The 14,468-nt window shown below is 30.4% G+C and overlaps 1 protein-coding gene across 1 annotated transcript; it reads left to right on the top strand.

The window, feature by feature from the left end:
- Positions 1–2,444: 2,444 nt before the first annotated feature.
- LOC145150657 (glucan endo-1,3-beta-glucosidase-like) lies at positions 2,445–4,678 on the top strand. Its single transcript, XM_079075288.1, has 2 exons — positions 2,445–2,548; positions 3,602–4,678. Exons 1-2 carry the CDS (start codon positions 2,452–2,454, stop codon positions 4,555–4,557), a joined length of 1,053 nt encoding a protein of 350 aa, XP_078931414.1. The 5' UTR covers positions 2,445–2,451; the 3' UTR covers positions 4,558–4,678.
- The last annotated feature ends 9,790 nt before the right edge of the window (positions 4,679–14,468 follow it).

Raw genomic sequence — 14,468 nt, 5'->3', positions numbered from 1 at the left:
AAATGTTGAATCCAATTCAGTTTTTACCAAAAGCTATCAACTAAATCGTTTGGTTTCAATGTTTTAAGATTTAACCAAACCAAATGGATCTAAACCTAACATATATAGAAAGAGACTTATATGTTTCAATTTAGTTAAATTGTCTAGTTTCAATGTTTTTAACCTAACCAAATAGAATTAGACTGCCATAAACTCATCAAATCAACTAATTGTTTATCATGCCGCCAGGAGTTTGAAAGTTCAAATTACGTCAAATTTTTGTTTGATTTACGATTACAAATAATAAGCTACTTGTTTGTTTGTATTTAATTCTAATATTAAAAGAGACGTGTATTAAAGGTTGGGCAAGATCCAAACAAGTATTTTGTCATGCGTGCAATGTGAGAGAAGACCTACGAACAAGTAGACGATTTCAAAGGGATGCCATTTTTAAGTTTTTTTTATATAACTATCAGAGTAAACTAGGCGTAGCCACTCACAACTAAGGTGGGTCCTAGGACCTAGCTAATTTCTTAAATTTATATAGTATTTGTATAGAAAAAAAATTAGAAATCATCTTTAAAAAAAATTAGGACCTATCTAATACTATTCGACAAAACCTATCGTACATCGGAGATAAAGAGAGAATTAAAGTTGTTTGATGTTATAAAAATAAATTATGAATGGTTATTAGGAAATTTAAAAAACAATACAACTCATCTTATATTGTTGGTTATATAAAATGGTTGTTGCAAATGAACTTTTTAAAAAGAAAAGAGACTCAGTCGTACAAAGTAGTTTTTTTTTTTTTTTTTTTTTTTGCAAAAATTGGGTTAAATAGACCAATTTTACTAGTTTTTAGTTGTTCTATCGTCCGGTTGAACTCGAGTTTTTACAAATTGGTCGTTTTTTTATTGGTTCGACCCGACCCGATCTGTCACATATAGCGTTGACTCTTTGGTTTTTCCGCCTTCATTTGATTAGGAACCACATATTATTCTATTCTAGATTCGCCACTGGAATACACACAAAAAGATAAAAATCGTTAGCATTTACATATCATAGGTTGAGTTTTTTTTTTTTTGAAATTTTTTTTCATATAACAAGCTTGATCCAAAAGTCTATGTCTTGTAAAAGACTATGATCAGGAGAGATGTCAACAGAGACAAACAGGACGGGGATTTCATCCCCCGCCTCCACTCCCGAAATTTTCCTCATTCTTCCGCCCCTGAAATTTTCAGCCCCCCCACCCCCGCCCCTGTTTCCCTGCCTTCGATTGATTTTGGAATATTTTTTATTGTGTTAAACGAAGTTACTAAAAATGTTATCACATTTTAAAAACGTTATACTAACAACTTAAAACGGAGGTTCGGAACGGGACTGCCTACCCCGTCCCCGCCCCCAAAATTAAAACGGAGATTAACCTTGTTCCCACCCCGGTTTTTTCAACAAATATCCCCCCATATATGATCGAGGCCCACAAGACTTTTTGACATATTTAATGATCAGTTGATCAGTCCACGTAGCTTTACTATTACAAGGTATAAATCAAAGTATTAACATAAAACGAATCGGTTCTAATAGGTACGGAAATAATATAATGGTTTCTTGACTATTCACGTATAATGGGTTGGATTTTTATTAACATTTTACTTAAAACTATTGTCATAAAACATTTTTATTAAAAACATTCACATAACATAATTAATCAATTCATGCCGTTCCATATGGGTCGAAATCAATATATGAAATTCTAGACCAAAAGACTTTTCAATAAGAATTTTAATTTGAAGAATGAGACAATTTATTAAAGACTCATATGTAGAAATTTCTTCTTACTTATTTGACGGGTAAGTGTACATTGTGCTACTAAATAAAATAAGCTTTAAGTATTATACATGAAAGTGTAAAATAAATACAATATATTTTTTTATTATTGTACCAAATCATCAAAAATCCAACAAACTTTAACATAAATTTTGACATAGATATAACAACTTTTATCATTTTATGTAACAAGCTACATAAGATGGTAAACAAAATGGTAAGCTTATTAATGAAATGGTAAAAAGTTGTATTTTATTATACTAAATAATAATAAAAGAATTCATTAACTAAAAAATACTTTGTATTTCTTTTACAATTTACTCACCACTTACCATAAAATATATCTTTGGGATTTTTTAATATGTGCGGAAAAATACATATAACAAGCATTAATTATCATAAATATTATTATAGTTAAATATGAATTTCATTTATTATAAAGAATACTGTCATAATTAAATATGAAATATATTAATAATCTCCATAATAAATATATTTAATATTTAATTAGGATAATATTTATGTTAATGTTTCATATAACATATTAAAAAATCTCATATATCTTTGACCTTTATACATCATGTTTTAACCATTATTCGCCCATTCGTCCTATTTTCCAACGTGATTTGTGGTTCCATTATATATATGGTTGGTTGGATATCAACTAAATATATCAAAACCAAAGCAATGGCAACAATGCTCCTACTACTTGGCTTACTTATAAGTCTTCTCGTATCCATAGGTTTCTCTTTCTTTTCGTTACATTTCACCAATATGATTTACATTATCCATATTTGTTTTATGTTTTATGCTATATCATTCGTATCATTTCTAAATAAATATTATTCCTGTTTTCTAACATGTTCAAAAATATCCGCACCGGATGGGTTTATTAGGGGTGGCAATTGATGACATGACACGACAAAAATACACGAAACGAAACGAAATTGAGACGAAACTGTAATTCGAATTCGTGTTCGTGTCATGTTCGTGTCAAGTGTAAAAAACACGACGTCGTGTCGTGTCGTGTTCGTGTTCAAAATTTGACACGAAATTGACACGATTTAGCATTTGTGTGTCGTGTTATATATGATTAAGTATTAATTAAATAAACTAATTTTTATTTTAATTTATCTTTTTCGTGTCGTGTTGTGTTTATCGTTTTTTAATTGGTTTGTTTTCGTGTTAGTTAAAAAAAGCACGACATCATGTCGTGTCGTGTTACTTAAAATTTGTCGTGTCGTGTCGTGTCAGACAAAAACACGACACGGTGACCCGATTTGTCACCCCTAGGGTTTATGATAGTAATTGCACATATTTTTGGGTATTTGCAGTATTCGAAAATTCTTTTTATTAATGGCGGATCATCCAAATAATGAAACATGGTATTCAAACACGAACCAACTGATCAATTATCTTTTTTCAGTGTTTTATTCCCAGTTGATCCCTTTGAAATTTCTAAATATGTGTTTTTAAAATTTAATTTTGTAATTTGTCCATAAAATTTTATTTTTCAAAATATTAGATAAAACAGTGAGTGTATATACTTTTATTTCATTATATGTACGCACTCGTAGTGTCAAAGAAATATTGGTGCAGATTGTTAACTTACAATTTCCAATATACGATTAGGATAAAAACCAGTATAACAGATTTCGGTATTTAAGATTAACATCTAAAGTTCTAAATATCCAACTTTAAACACTATATTTGTAGGTAAATACAAATGTGGCCCTAAGAATTTACGTCTTTTACGAGAAAGATGAATCATATTTAAAATATTTTATTTTTACAGATGCGCAATCTGTCGGTGTGTGTTACGGTAGAAACGGCGACGGTTTGCCGTCACAACAAGACGCGGTGAACCTCTACCGGAGCAACGGCATAACCAGAATGCGAATTTATGATCCAGATCAAGCTACTCTTCAAGCCCTAAAAGGAACCAATATCGAACTCATGATCGGCGTTCCTAACGATGCTCTACAATCCCTCAACGATCAAGGCGCTGCAAACACATGGGTAAGAAACAACATCCAAAATTACCCCGACGTCAGTTTTAGATACATCGCCGTCGGAAACGAAGTCGATCCAAACAACGGGAATAGTCAATACGTTAACTTCGTACTCCAAGCAATGAGGAATGTTCAGAACGCCATTAACGCCGCTGGCCTGCAGAACCAAATCAAAGTGTCGACTGCAACCTACACCGGTTTGTTAGGCGTCTCCTTTCCACCAAGCGATGGTGCCTTTAAAGACAATGTTCGGGGGTTTATTCAGCCGATAATCGGATTTCTAACGGAAAACAATTCGCCGATGCTTGCCAACATCTACCCCTTCTTTTCCGACCCTAATTCCAATCTCCCGTATGCGTTGTTTACGGCGCCGGGAACGGTTGTGACTGATAACAATAATGGTCTACAATACTCTAACCTTTTTGACGCCATATTAGATGCTCACTATGCAGCTCAAGCACGTCTTGGTGGGGGGAATGTGGAGATTGTTGTATCAGAGAGTGGTTGGCCAACAGCAGGAAAAGATGTAGCGACGACAGAGAATGCTAGAACTTACAATAACAACTTGATTAGACATGTCAGAGGGACAACAGGGACACCGGCGAAGCCTGGAAGATCTATAGAGACGTATTTGTTTGCAATGTTCGATGAAAACAGGAAACCTGGTGAAGAGTCGGAGAAACATTTTGGGATTTTCTCCCCAAATCAACAACCCAAATATCCATTGAGCTTCAATTAGGGAAAAGTAAAACCGTGATTTTCGAAGCTTTGAAGGATATTGTTTTACATACATGAAATAAAGTGGTCTTCCACTGCATAATAAAGTGTGATGAAATAAAAATGGTTAATTATCTTTGTTATTGTTTTGAAATGGAGTTTAAATCTATGTATATGAATAGGGACCGACTTTTGTTGTATACAACATCTAAATAAATACTTTTTTTTATATATATTTATGTTCGAACCAAAACCCTAAACCCTCTAATCTACTTCATAACCAATTTGGCAAAAGAAAATGGATTTTTCGACTTCCCACCACGACATTATCGTGAGGTTCAATAGAGAATCATTATTAATCATGAAACCAATCTTTTTTTCAACTTTTAGAGTTTATTTTTTATTAAAAAAAATAATAATAATACAGAAATTCATAACTTTTTATCATTTTTCCAATGATATCAAATTCGATAATAAAAACTATTATTTTTTCGTCAAATTCACAGTGTAAATCTATGCAAATTCACAATGTGAATTTGAAATCACACGGTAAATCCGAAAAATATATTTAGCATTCACAATGTGAAGTTATGAATTTAGATATTTTTAGGGTTTTTTTTCGATAAAGAATAAGCTCTAATACTTGAAAAAATATTTAGTTTCTTGAAGAACCATTGTGGTTCTCTATTGAATTTTTCCCAAACTCTCTCTCTCTCTCTCTCTATATATATATATATATATATATATATATATATATATATATATATATATCACAAAACACACCAAACCAAACCATACCTGATGTTATATTTTATTATTTTTTAACTTTTGCAATGCGGTTTATTGTTTGCAACCACTATATTGCACGGTTAGTAGTTTTAACTCCAAACTGCACCACGAACACCGGATTTATTGAAAATAATATGTTTCAATTCAATCTTAACCTTTGTAATGTGTCGAACTATTATTGTGTTCTACTTTGTAATTTGAAATGCTGATAGTGCAGGCAAATATTTCATACTTTCATGTATGATAATGGGCTGGACCTGCAATTGGGCTGAGGGTTAAAGTGGTAAAGGCCGAAGGTTAAGGGACTTCAAGTCATCAAGTGTAACTAAGGGAAGATTGTGATAATGCGATTGAAGGTGAAAATCCGATTCAATTATACCAAAACCGATCGATTAAATCATTTGGTTTTAATGTTTTAACCAAACCGAATCAGGGCAACATGAGCTTTTAGTTTTTATCTTTGAAGAAAAAAAATTAAAATTAAAACCAAAAAAAATATTCGTTTGATATTAGAAGTTTTTTAGTTTTTATTTTAAATAAAAAACTTTGAATTCAAAAGTTAATACAAATAACTTTTGTGACCTTTTAGTTTTAAATTAATTTACATATAAAAGCTAATAACTATTTTTGTCAAATACTTGCACGTAATACAAGTTACAACTTTCAGCATTCAGCTTTATACACCAGCTAGTTTGTCAAACACGCCACATATCGATAAAAATATGACATAAATATACTTAAATATTTAAGTTCAATTCATTTTGTACCATAAATTAACAGGTTTTTGACATGAAAGCCCTTATGCATGTCATGTTTTTGTCGGTTTTATCTCTATCACAATTTCTTTTTCGTTAATGTCCAAAGTTTGTCAAGTTTTTTTTCTCTTCTTACTTGTAATCATAGGTTTCCAAATTACCATGAAATAAGAGTTTCAAAAAAACCCTTAAGTTTACAAATCTTTTTATGCTCTTACCCTAAGTATGTTTTGTTTTCATATTATATGTATTTATGTAAAAAAAAGAAAATCATATTTATACACTAAAAAATTAACTAAACATCGTATAAAGAGGTTTTTAAGGAGTATAAATATGTATTTCTATGTAAAAATACATATTTAAAAAAGAAATATAAATACATATTTATACTTCTAAAAAAATGTGATTATACTTTTAAAAAACATAAAATATGTATTTATGACTCTATATATATTTACATATTTATGTTTCTTAGTAGTATAAATATGTATTTTTTTTCTTTATAGAAATATAAATACATAATTTGTATTTAGAAGTATAGATATATTTTTAGAAACATAAGTATGCATTTTTATATTTTTTAGAATTATAATTATATTTTTAGAACTATAAATACATATGTATACTTCTATAGAAGTACACATATGTATTTTTATTTTTTTAGAAGTATAAAAGTACAATTTTGTGTTTATTTTTTTTCATTTTTATAAGTATGACTACATGTTTTATATATAAACATGCTTTTAATTGAGATACTTCTACTTAAGTACAAATATGTATCTATATTTCTAAAAAGTATATTAATATTTCTAAAAAATATCACGGTTTTGATTGATATATTTTTCTGTAAAAATATATATATATTTATACTTTCAAAAAAAATATATTATTATTTCTAAAAAAATCTATATATTTCTAAAAAACCATAAATGCATATGTATACTCCTAAAAATCATATATATATATATATATATATATATATATATATATATATATATATATATATATATATATATATATATATATATATATTAAACTTTTTTCATATATAAATATGCTTTTTCTGTATTAATACGTATAATATGAAGAAAAAAAAATTTATTTTAGGGTAAAAACATAAAAATCTTATAAATTAAGAATTATGTTTTTTTTTTTAATTTATTTCATTGTAATCTGGAAACTTTTTATTACAGGTAACAAGACAACAAAAATAATAAATAAAAGTAAAAACTTTCCAAACTTTAGGCAATACCGAACAAGAAATCATCACATAAACAAACCCAATGTTTTAAAAACCGGTTTGAACCGACCGGTCGAACCGGTTGGACCGGAAACCACGGAAGGGAGCGGTTTAACTATCACCGGTTTTATGTTTATTTCTGAACCGGATCGAACCGGCCGGTTTTTACAAAAATTCGGTTGAACCGGTTAAATTGAATAAAAACACATGGAATTGAAACATTTTGCATAATATACTTTGGTAGTTTTTCACATTTATTAAGATTTTTCTGAATAAAAAAATATGATAAATGTTATGAAGTTTTTTTATGCCTTTATATTCATCTAGGACTTTATTTTTCTTTTTAATACACGTGGATTGATGTAAAACTTATGGTTATGTGTTATTTTAATGTATTTAGATTGATCTACACTTTATTTTCATATGTATTTTAATATTCGAACTTGTGGACATCAAATTTTTGATTTGTGTATGTATGTATGTATGTATATGAAAACACGAAAAAAATATGAAAATTATAGAAACCAATTTACTCAGCGGTCGAACCGGTTAAACCGAAAACCGATCACCATACCGGTTCAACTAAAAAACCGGTTTTTAAAACATTGAACAAACCTATAAAATTTGACAAACCTAAAGAACTTAAATTGTCAACTAAATTGTCTTGTTTATGTGTTTTTAACCTAACCAAATTGAATTAGTGCGCCATTAACTCATCGAATCAAATGATAACGTATTTGTTTATCATGTCGCTGGGAATTTGAAAGTTCAATTCAGGTCGAAATTTTTGTTTGATTTAGAAATAAGACTGCTACATGTTTGTCTGTATTTCTTCATATGAAAGCGACATATTTTGAGAATTAAGCAAGATCCAAATAAGTATTTAGTCATCGTTCACGTGCGAGAAGAATAACGAACAACTTGTAGATTTTAAAGGGATGCTAATTTTGTATGATTATTAGAAAACTAGGTGTAAGATCCATGTATTACATGGGTTCATTTAAAAAAAATATATGAAAATTCTAAACATTTGAAAAGGTTTGAATTTATAAAAAAAATTAGAAAAATATTGAATTAATAAAATTAAAGTTCCATGTATTACATGGGTTCATTTAAAAAAAATATATGGAAATTCTAAACATTTGAAAAAGTTTGAATTTATAAAAAAAATTAGAAAAATATTGAATTAATAAAATTAAAGTGTTTTTTTCTTTTTTAAATTTAAACAATTAATTTAGATAAATAAACAAAGAAAACTAATGAAGTTTTAATTTAGAAATATTCAAATTAAAAGGAAAGTCAATTATTGAAATTGATATGTATTTATGATTACATTTATTTCAATTATTACATTTTAATATTATGTAGAGTTTAATAAAATGGAAAAAACTACAAAATGCCTTATGAAAAAAATTTAATTGAAAATAACCACAAAATAACATGTGGCCAAATCTATGAGAGTGTGATATGTAGCAAAAAGATTTTCATTTATTAGACTAGATTATTTTTTTTCTAAATGGACAAGTTTTCATTTTCAATCCTTTGATGAAAAATAGGTCGACATAAGGTCATATCCAATGAATTAATCTGTTTTTTAATTAATACCTTTATCCTCTTTATTTCAATGTTTATAAAAGTCATTCACCTATTTGTCATTTTAAACACTATTTATATTTTTCAAATTAGCATTATTTTACATTAGTTATATAGTGTTTATAAATATATTTTATTTGTTTATTTTATTTTTGTATACTTAATAAAATAAGTTAACTAATCAAAAAATAATAAACATTAAATATGTAAATATAAATGGCGGTTTAAAATAAAATATTATCAACTGCACGACGCAAAATATTCAAAAGAATAATTAATTGAAGTTTGCTAAGACTTTGAACTAACCCTCTATAAAATAATAATAATAATAATAATAATAATAATAATAATAACACATTTCATTTTTTTTCCTGCAACCTCACCATCTCATTTTCTTTTTATTATACTATCATTTTTCTAAATCCGAGAAATTATCATATTTCATTTCATCTTTTTTTGTTAAACTAAAATTTCTATGATTTAAAATGCTAAAATCTATAAATAATTAAACTTAATTAAAAGATTGTTAAAAAAATCAAAATTGATAAAAATGCAAATATTTCATTACCTACAAAAAAAACAAATAGTTGAAAAAATAACACATGAAAGTAAAACATAAAACAAATTAAAATAAAAACGAAACTAAAATATAATCCGAAAACAATTCTATTCGAATTTTTTTTTCTTAATATTCATCTTCAATGTTAAAAACATTCGGAGTTAGTCTCCAGAAAAATAGAATATAGTGTGAGATTAAAAGTTAAAAATGGTTGATATTTATAAGTGGTAAATTATTGAGGGAAATATATTATGAAGTCTTTACATTTTGACATCATATTCAATTGAGTTCTTATATTTTTTTTTTCTGATTAAGTGCCGAATATCGGGTATTGTATTCAATTTCATCATTTTTCCCGGTTACTAGGTTTTCCAATTTTTAAATTATACTTTTGACCTAGATTTTAAATTTTATTACAAATTTGATCCAAAATTTACACTTTTAGTCAAGATTTCAAAATTTTGTTACAGATTCATCATAAATTTAGTTTTTTACATATTTTTTTTAAAAAAAAAATTGTTTCAAATATGTTATTTCTTGCTTTATAAAATCATATTAATAAAAAAAACATTTTTTTCACATAAAACCCCTTTTTTCTATATAAAAACCTTATATCACAATTTTTTTTTAAAAAAGTTTTTATATGTGAAAAAAATATTTTTTGTATAAATTTTGTAACGTCCTGATTTTCAACCCAAAATTTTCATTTTTATTTATTAATATATTCAGTTACATAAGAGTATAATGCGGAAACATGATTACGAATGCGCATGTTTACAGTCGAACCTTGCCCTTCTCACAAAGTTCCGAAAAAACATTTATAACAACTGGGTAAGCGCTAGGCTTAGTGAATTTCCCAAAATACCATATATCAAAATACATATACATGCATACATCGAGTATTTAGGCTCACAATCGCTTAAGTTGTTATTGCCGTTATCCGACTCACAATCGCTTAAGTTGCTATTGCCATTATCCACCTTCTGAGTATCTAGGCTCACAATCGCTTAAGTTTCTATTGTCATTATTTAGGCTCTCAATCGATTAAGTTGCTATTTCCATCAAGTCACCCTTGGCCTTTAGCATAATACTAGTCTGCCCGCATCTTGGCCTTCCACACGAAGCGGGAATGCCTCAGTCCTTAACCGATCATATACACAATTAACATTACAAGCCACAACCTAACAAGTCTACTAATATAGGCACATAGAATTTACACTATGGGTCTACTCTTTTGGCTCCTATATCCTAATATACGTGGATATATACTGGGATACATAATATAGTGAGATGAACTCACCTTGACAATGAATTGGAAGTTTGACAGTTGTCTGAGTGATTCTACTAACGATCCAACTGGTGGATAGCGCACCGAACAAGTATTAATTTATAATACTTTAACCTATTAATTCCTATGACAATCTGGTAATGAAAACTAGATCCTTCACTAAGCCCAATGAATACCGAGAGTTCTATCGAATAAGGACCAGCTAGGCCGAACAGTCGGGAGTCAGGATCATTTCGGCATATAGCATTTCTGAAATCTAACAACCAAGCCAACATGACCACTCTAGACACCTTTCCCATTAGTAGATCAATCATTATTATAGCATGGAATTAATCACGAATCTAGCATTTATAGGTTCCTAATAACGACTAAAATTACGAATATGAGCTAACCTAAAAGTCTGGTAAGCGTAGCTTCAATTACAGAGATTCCTAGGTGGAAAGCCGAAAAGTCGCGGGCAGGACCTCGATACGGAGCACTCCTATTTGCCCGACTCACTACCTCAAGATTCGCTAAAGTATTCCAAAAACCCTGAAAGGCCAAACTCGAGGGGGGGGGTCAAGAGAGAGATGTGAGAATGGATGAGAGAAATGAAGGAAGTCGGGGTTGTCTATTTATAGTAAGCATGTAACATCCCAAAATTCAACACCAAAAATTTCATTTTTAATTAAGTTATTATAAAATCAATAGTATAAAAACATCCATAGTGACATCCCATATCAAAACCAGTGTGTCAATAATCAAAACATGTCATAATGAAACAATATCAGAGTATAATCCCAAAGATCTCATGTGCGGAAAACATAGTGTGATGCACTGCGATCATGCCGACTCATTTCCTTTTGAAGAAGAAGTACCTGAAACCAAAACTGAAAACCGTAAGCACGAAGCTTAGTGAGTTCCCCATCATACCACATACCATACAAAACACATACTGCCTAGCATATCCGGGTGTTGGCCTACCCCTTCGGTCTCTTTCAACCGGTAACCGCCTAGCATATCTAGGTGATGGCCTACCCCTCCGGTCTCTTTCAACCAGTAACTGCCTAGCATATCTGGGTGCTGGCCTACCCCTTCGGTCTCTTTCAACCAATAATCGGGGACTATTTCACCCCTTACCACTACCACATAATACCCTAGCATATACACATAAATCACATACTGCCTAGCATATCTGGGTGCTGGCTTACCCCTTCGGTCTCTTTCAACCGGTAACCGGGGACTATTTCACCCCTACCACTACCACATAAATACATAGCATGACATAGCATACTAACACATAAGCATAACAGATAGTGGCATACCAGACAATTATCACACAAACAATCATCTACCTATAAACAAGTACCAGTGGGCCGACATTGGTGCCTTCGACCCACTTCTACAGGGAAGGTAACTCACCTCGCACTGCTGAAGTCCCGCGGACAAAACCATAGCTGTTGGATGGCAGATTCCCGAACTGTCGACATCAAAACAACACCCAATTAATAATTGGGTTCCAACACATAACCATAAGTCTATGCTTGGGGTAAAATACAACTTTACCCCCTACTTAGCTTGATTCAAACCCAAGGCCCAATCCAAAGGCCCAAAAGTCAAATAATGAACCAAAGTCCAACATATGGCCTAATTTTCCAAATTGGGCCCAAACCCTTCACATGGGCCTTACTCTAAAGCCCATCCAAATTCCCTAGTCCATATTCTAGCTATTAGATGGCCAATCAAGGATTCAAACATCTAGGCCCAACAGAAAGGCCCAATCATTTATTCTGGTCCAAACACTTGGCATTCCAATAGTCCAATATCTCATAATCATCAAGGCCCAATTACAGCCTTCCTATGGCCCAATTTTCCAAATTGGGCTCAAGCCTTTCCAATGGGCCTTATCCTAAGGCCAAATAATTTACTTAGTCCATAAATCTGTTTCCAATTGGCCCACGAAGGCCCATAGTAACTTAGTCCAAGAAATGGCCGAACAAGAATCCAACCCTAATTAGGGTTTTTCACATAAAATGACGATTAGGGTTAAGTGTGTTGGATTAATGTCTAAGTCCATAACTATAATTGGTAAGACTTGACCCGATCCGGCATGGTCCATTTGGGTTGCATGGCATCATGCATTTGGATAGACTATAATGAGAGAAATAACACTTAAGGTTGGTTAATATATTATAAGTTCTAATATATTAATAAGGTTATTTAATTAGTATTGATCAAGAATTAATTTGGAATTAATTAAGTGATCAAAAGGAGACTAATTAAATATATGGGTTGATTGTGTAAATCATTCATTCTTATATATGTGGGCTTGTGATCCAAGATTCCTTATGTTGGACTAAGTCTATGGGGTGACCCATGGATACTCCATGGAGGTTAAAATCCATGGAGCATAAGGAATGGGTAAAGTTATGAGTTACATGGTGTAACCCTAATAGCCACCATATAAAAGAATCCCATGGCTCAAGAAATCGTGCACTAATGTGTGAGTGTGAGGGCTAGACGATTTCAAGGAGTGTTCAAGTTTCTCTCAAGTTATTCCAAGTGTATTTGGTGTTGTGTGAACCATTTGAGGTGTCACACTTGGGGCACTAGGCACTCAAGCTTCATGAAGACATTCTACATCAAAGAGGTATGTATTCTATCTTGTTATATTTATTATTTTGTATGCTAGATTAGGATAATACCTTGGATGTTCATAATTGTATGTATAATAAAGAAAACATAGATCCAAGGTATTTAGGGTTGCATGTACACTTAGGAGTGTTAGAATGCTCATAACCCAACAGTGGTGTCAGAGCCTAGGCTTGTTTTCTTGTTATACTTGCAAAAGTAGCTGAAAAATCGAGTTGGATGCATATATTCGATTGTTTTGGCTGGAATTGGACTAGGAACATTACCCTAAGATGTTTTTGGACTTATAAACTTGTTTTTGATGTGGTAATGTTCATGCTAATCCAATTTCTAAGATAATTGTCATAATTTCAAGATTTGTATTAGTTTGTATGTTCATGCTAATTTCTTGAAGATTGATGATTTGAATTATCTTGTTCTTATGAGGTTCTTAGATTAATAGAAAAGTTGTGTGAAATAGTTGTTTTCAATCCATTTTAATCTAAGAGTTGATTCCAAAGTGTGTTTTTGTAACTTGTCCTCAAGTTATATGAAAAGTCACATTTAAGAATCATAAAACTCATAAAAGTTGGCAAAGGTTACAAAATGAAGAGTCTAGTTCTAATTAAATGGTTTTATGACTCCATAACTTGTCCTCAAGTTATGGAGGTTCAAGAGTCTCTTCATTAAATTAAAAAAAAATGTAACCTTAATTAGTTCCATAAGTTACAATAAAAAAAGTTATTCTTTTATTAATTAGTTTAAAGTCTTCCATAACTTGTCCTCAAGTTATGGAACTTGAAGAGTTTTTTTTAATTAAAACTACTTTAAACTCATAAGTTATGGAATTAATTAGTTTTGAATAGTTTCAAAACTTGCCCTCAAGTTTTGGAATTTGAAAAGTTTTCACTTATGAATACTTTAATTCCAAGTTAGCCCTTAGAATTTTAAAAGTTAAAATTCAACCCTTATACTTTATAATATTATAAGTTAATAATATTTATATATATGTATAAGAGTAAAGTCAGTCTTACCGTTAGTAGGCCTCATTCACGAAGCCGGTCTATAAGGGGGTATAAGGTTACTGCCTATAAAATGG

Source organism: Lactuca virosa, chromosome 1 (genome assembly GCF_052849685.1).
Source record: "Lactuca virosa cultivar CGN04683 chromosome 1, Lactuca_virosa_CGN04683_v6, whole genome shotgun sequence".
In the NCBI taxonomy this organism is placed as follows: domain Eukaryota; kingdom Viridiplantae; phylum Streptophyta; class Magnoliopsida; order Asterales; family Asteraceae; genus Lactuca; species Lactuca virosa.
Note: the sequence above shows the minus strand (reverse complement) of the source record. Positions and strands in the feature narration are given on the sequence as shown.

Coding starts and splice junctions, on each gene's coding strand:
- LOC145150657 (XM_079075288.1), top strand. CDS start 2,452: ATGGTTGGTTGGATATCAACTAAATATATCAAAACCAAAGCAATGGCA. Junction 2,549..3,601: donor AAGTCTTCTCGTATCCATAG/GTTTCTCTTTCT, acceptor TTATTTTTACAG/ATGCGCAATCTGTCGGTGTG.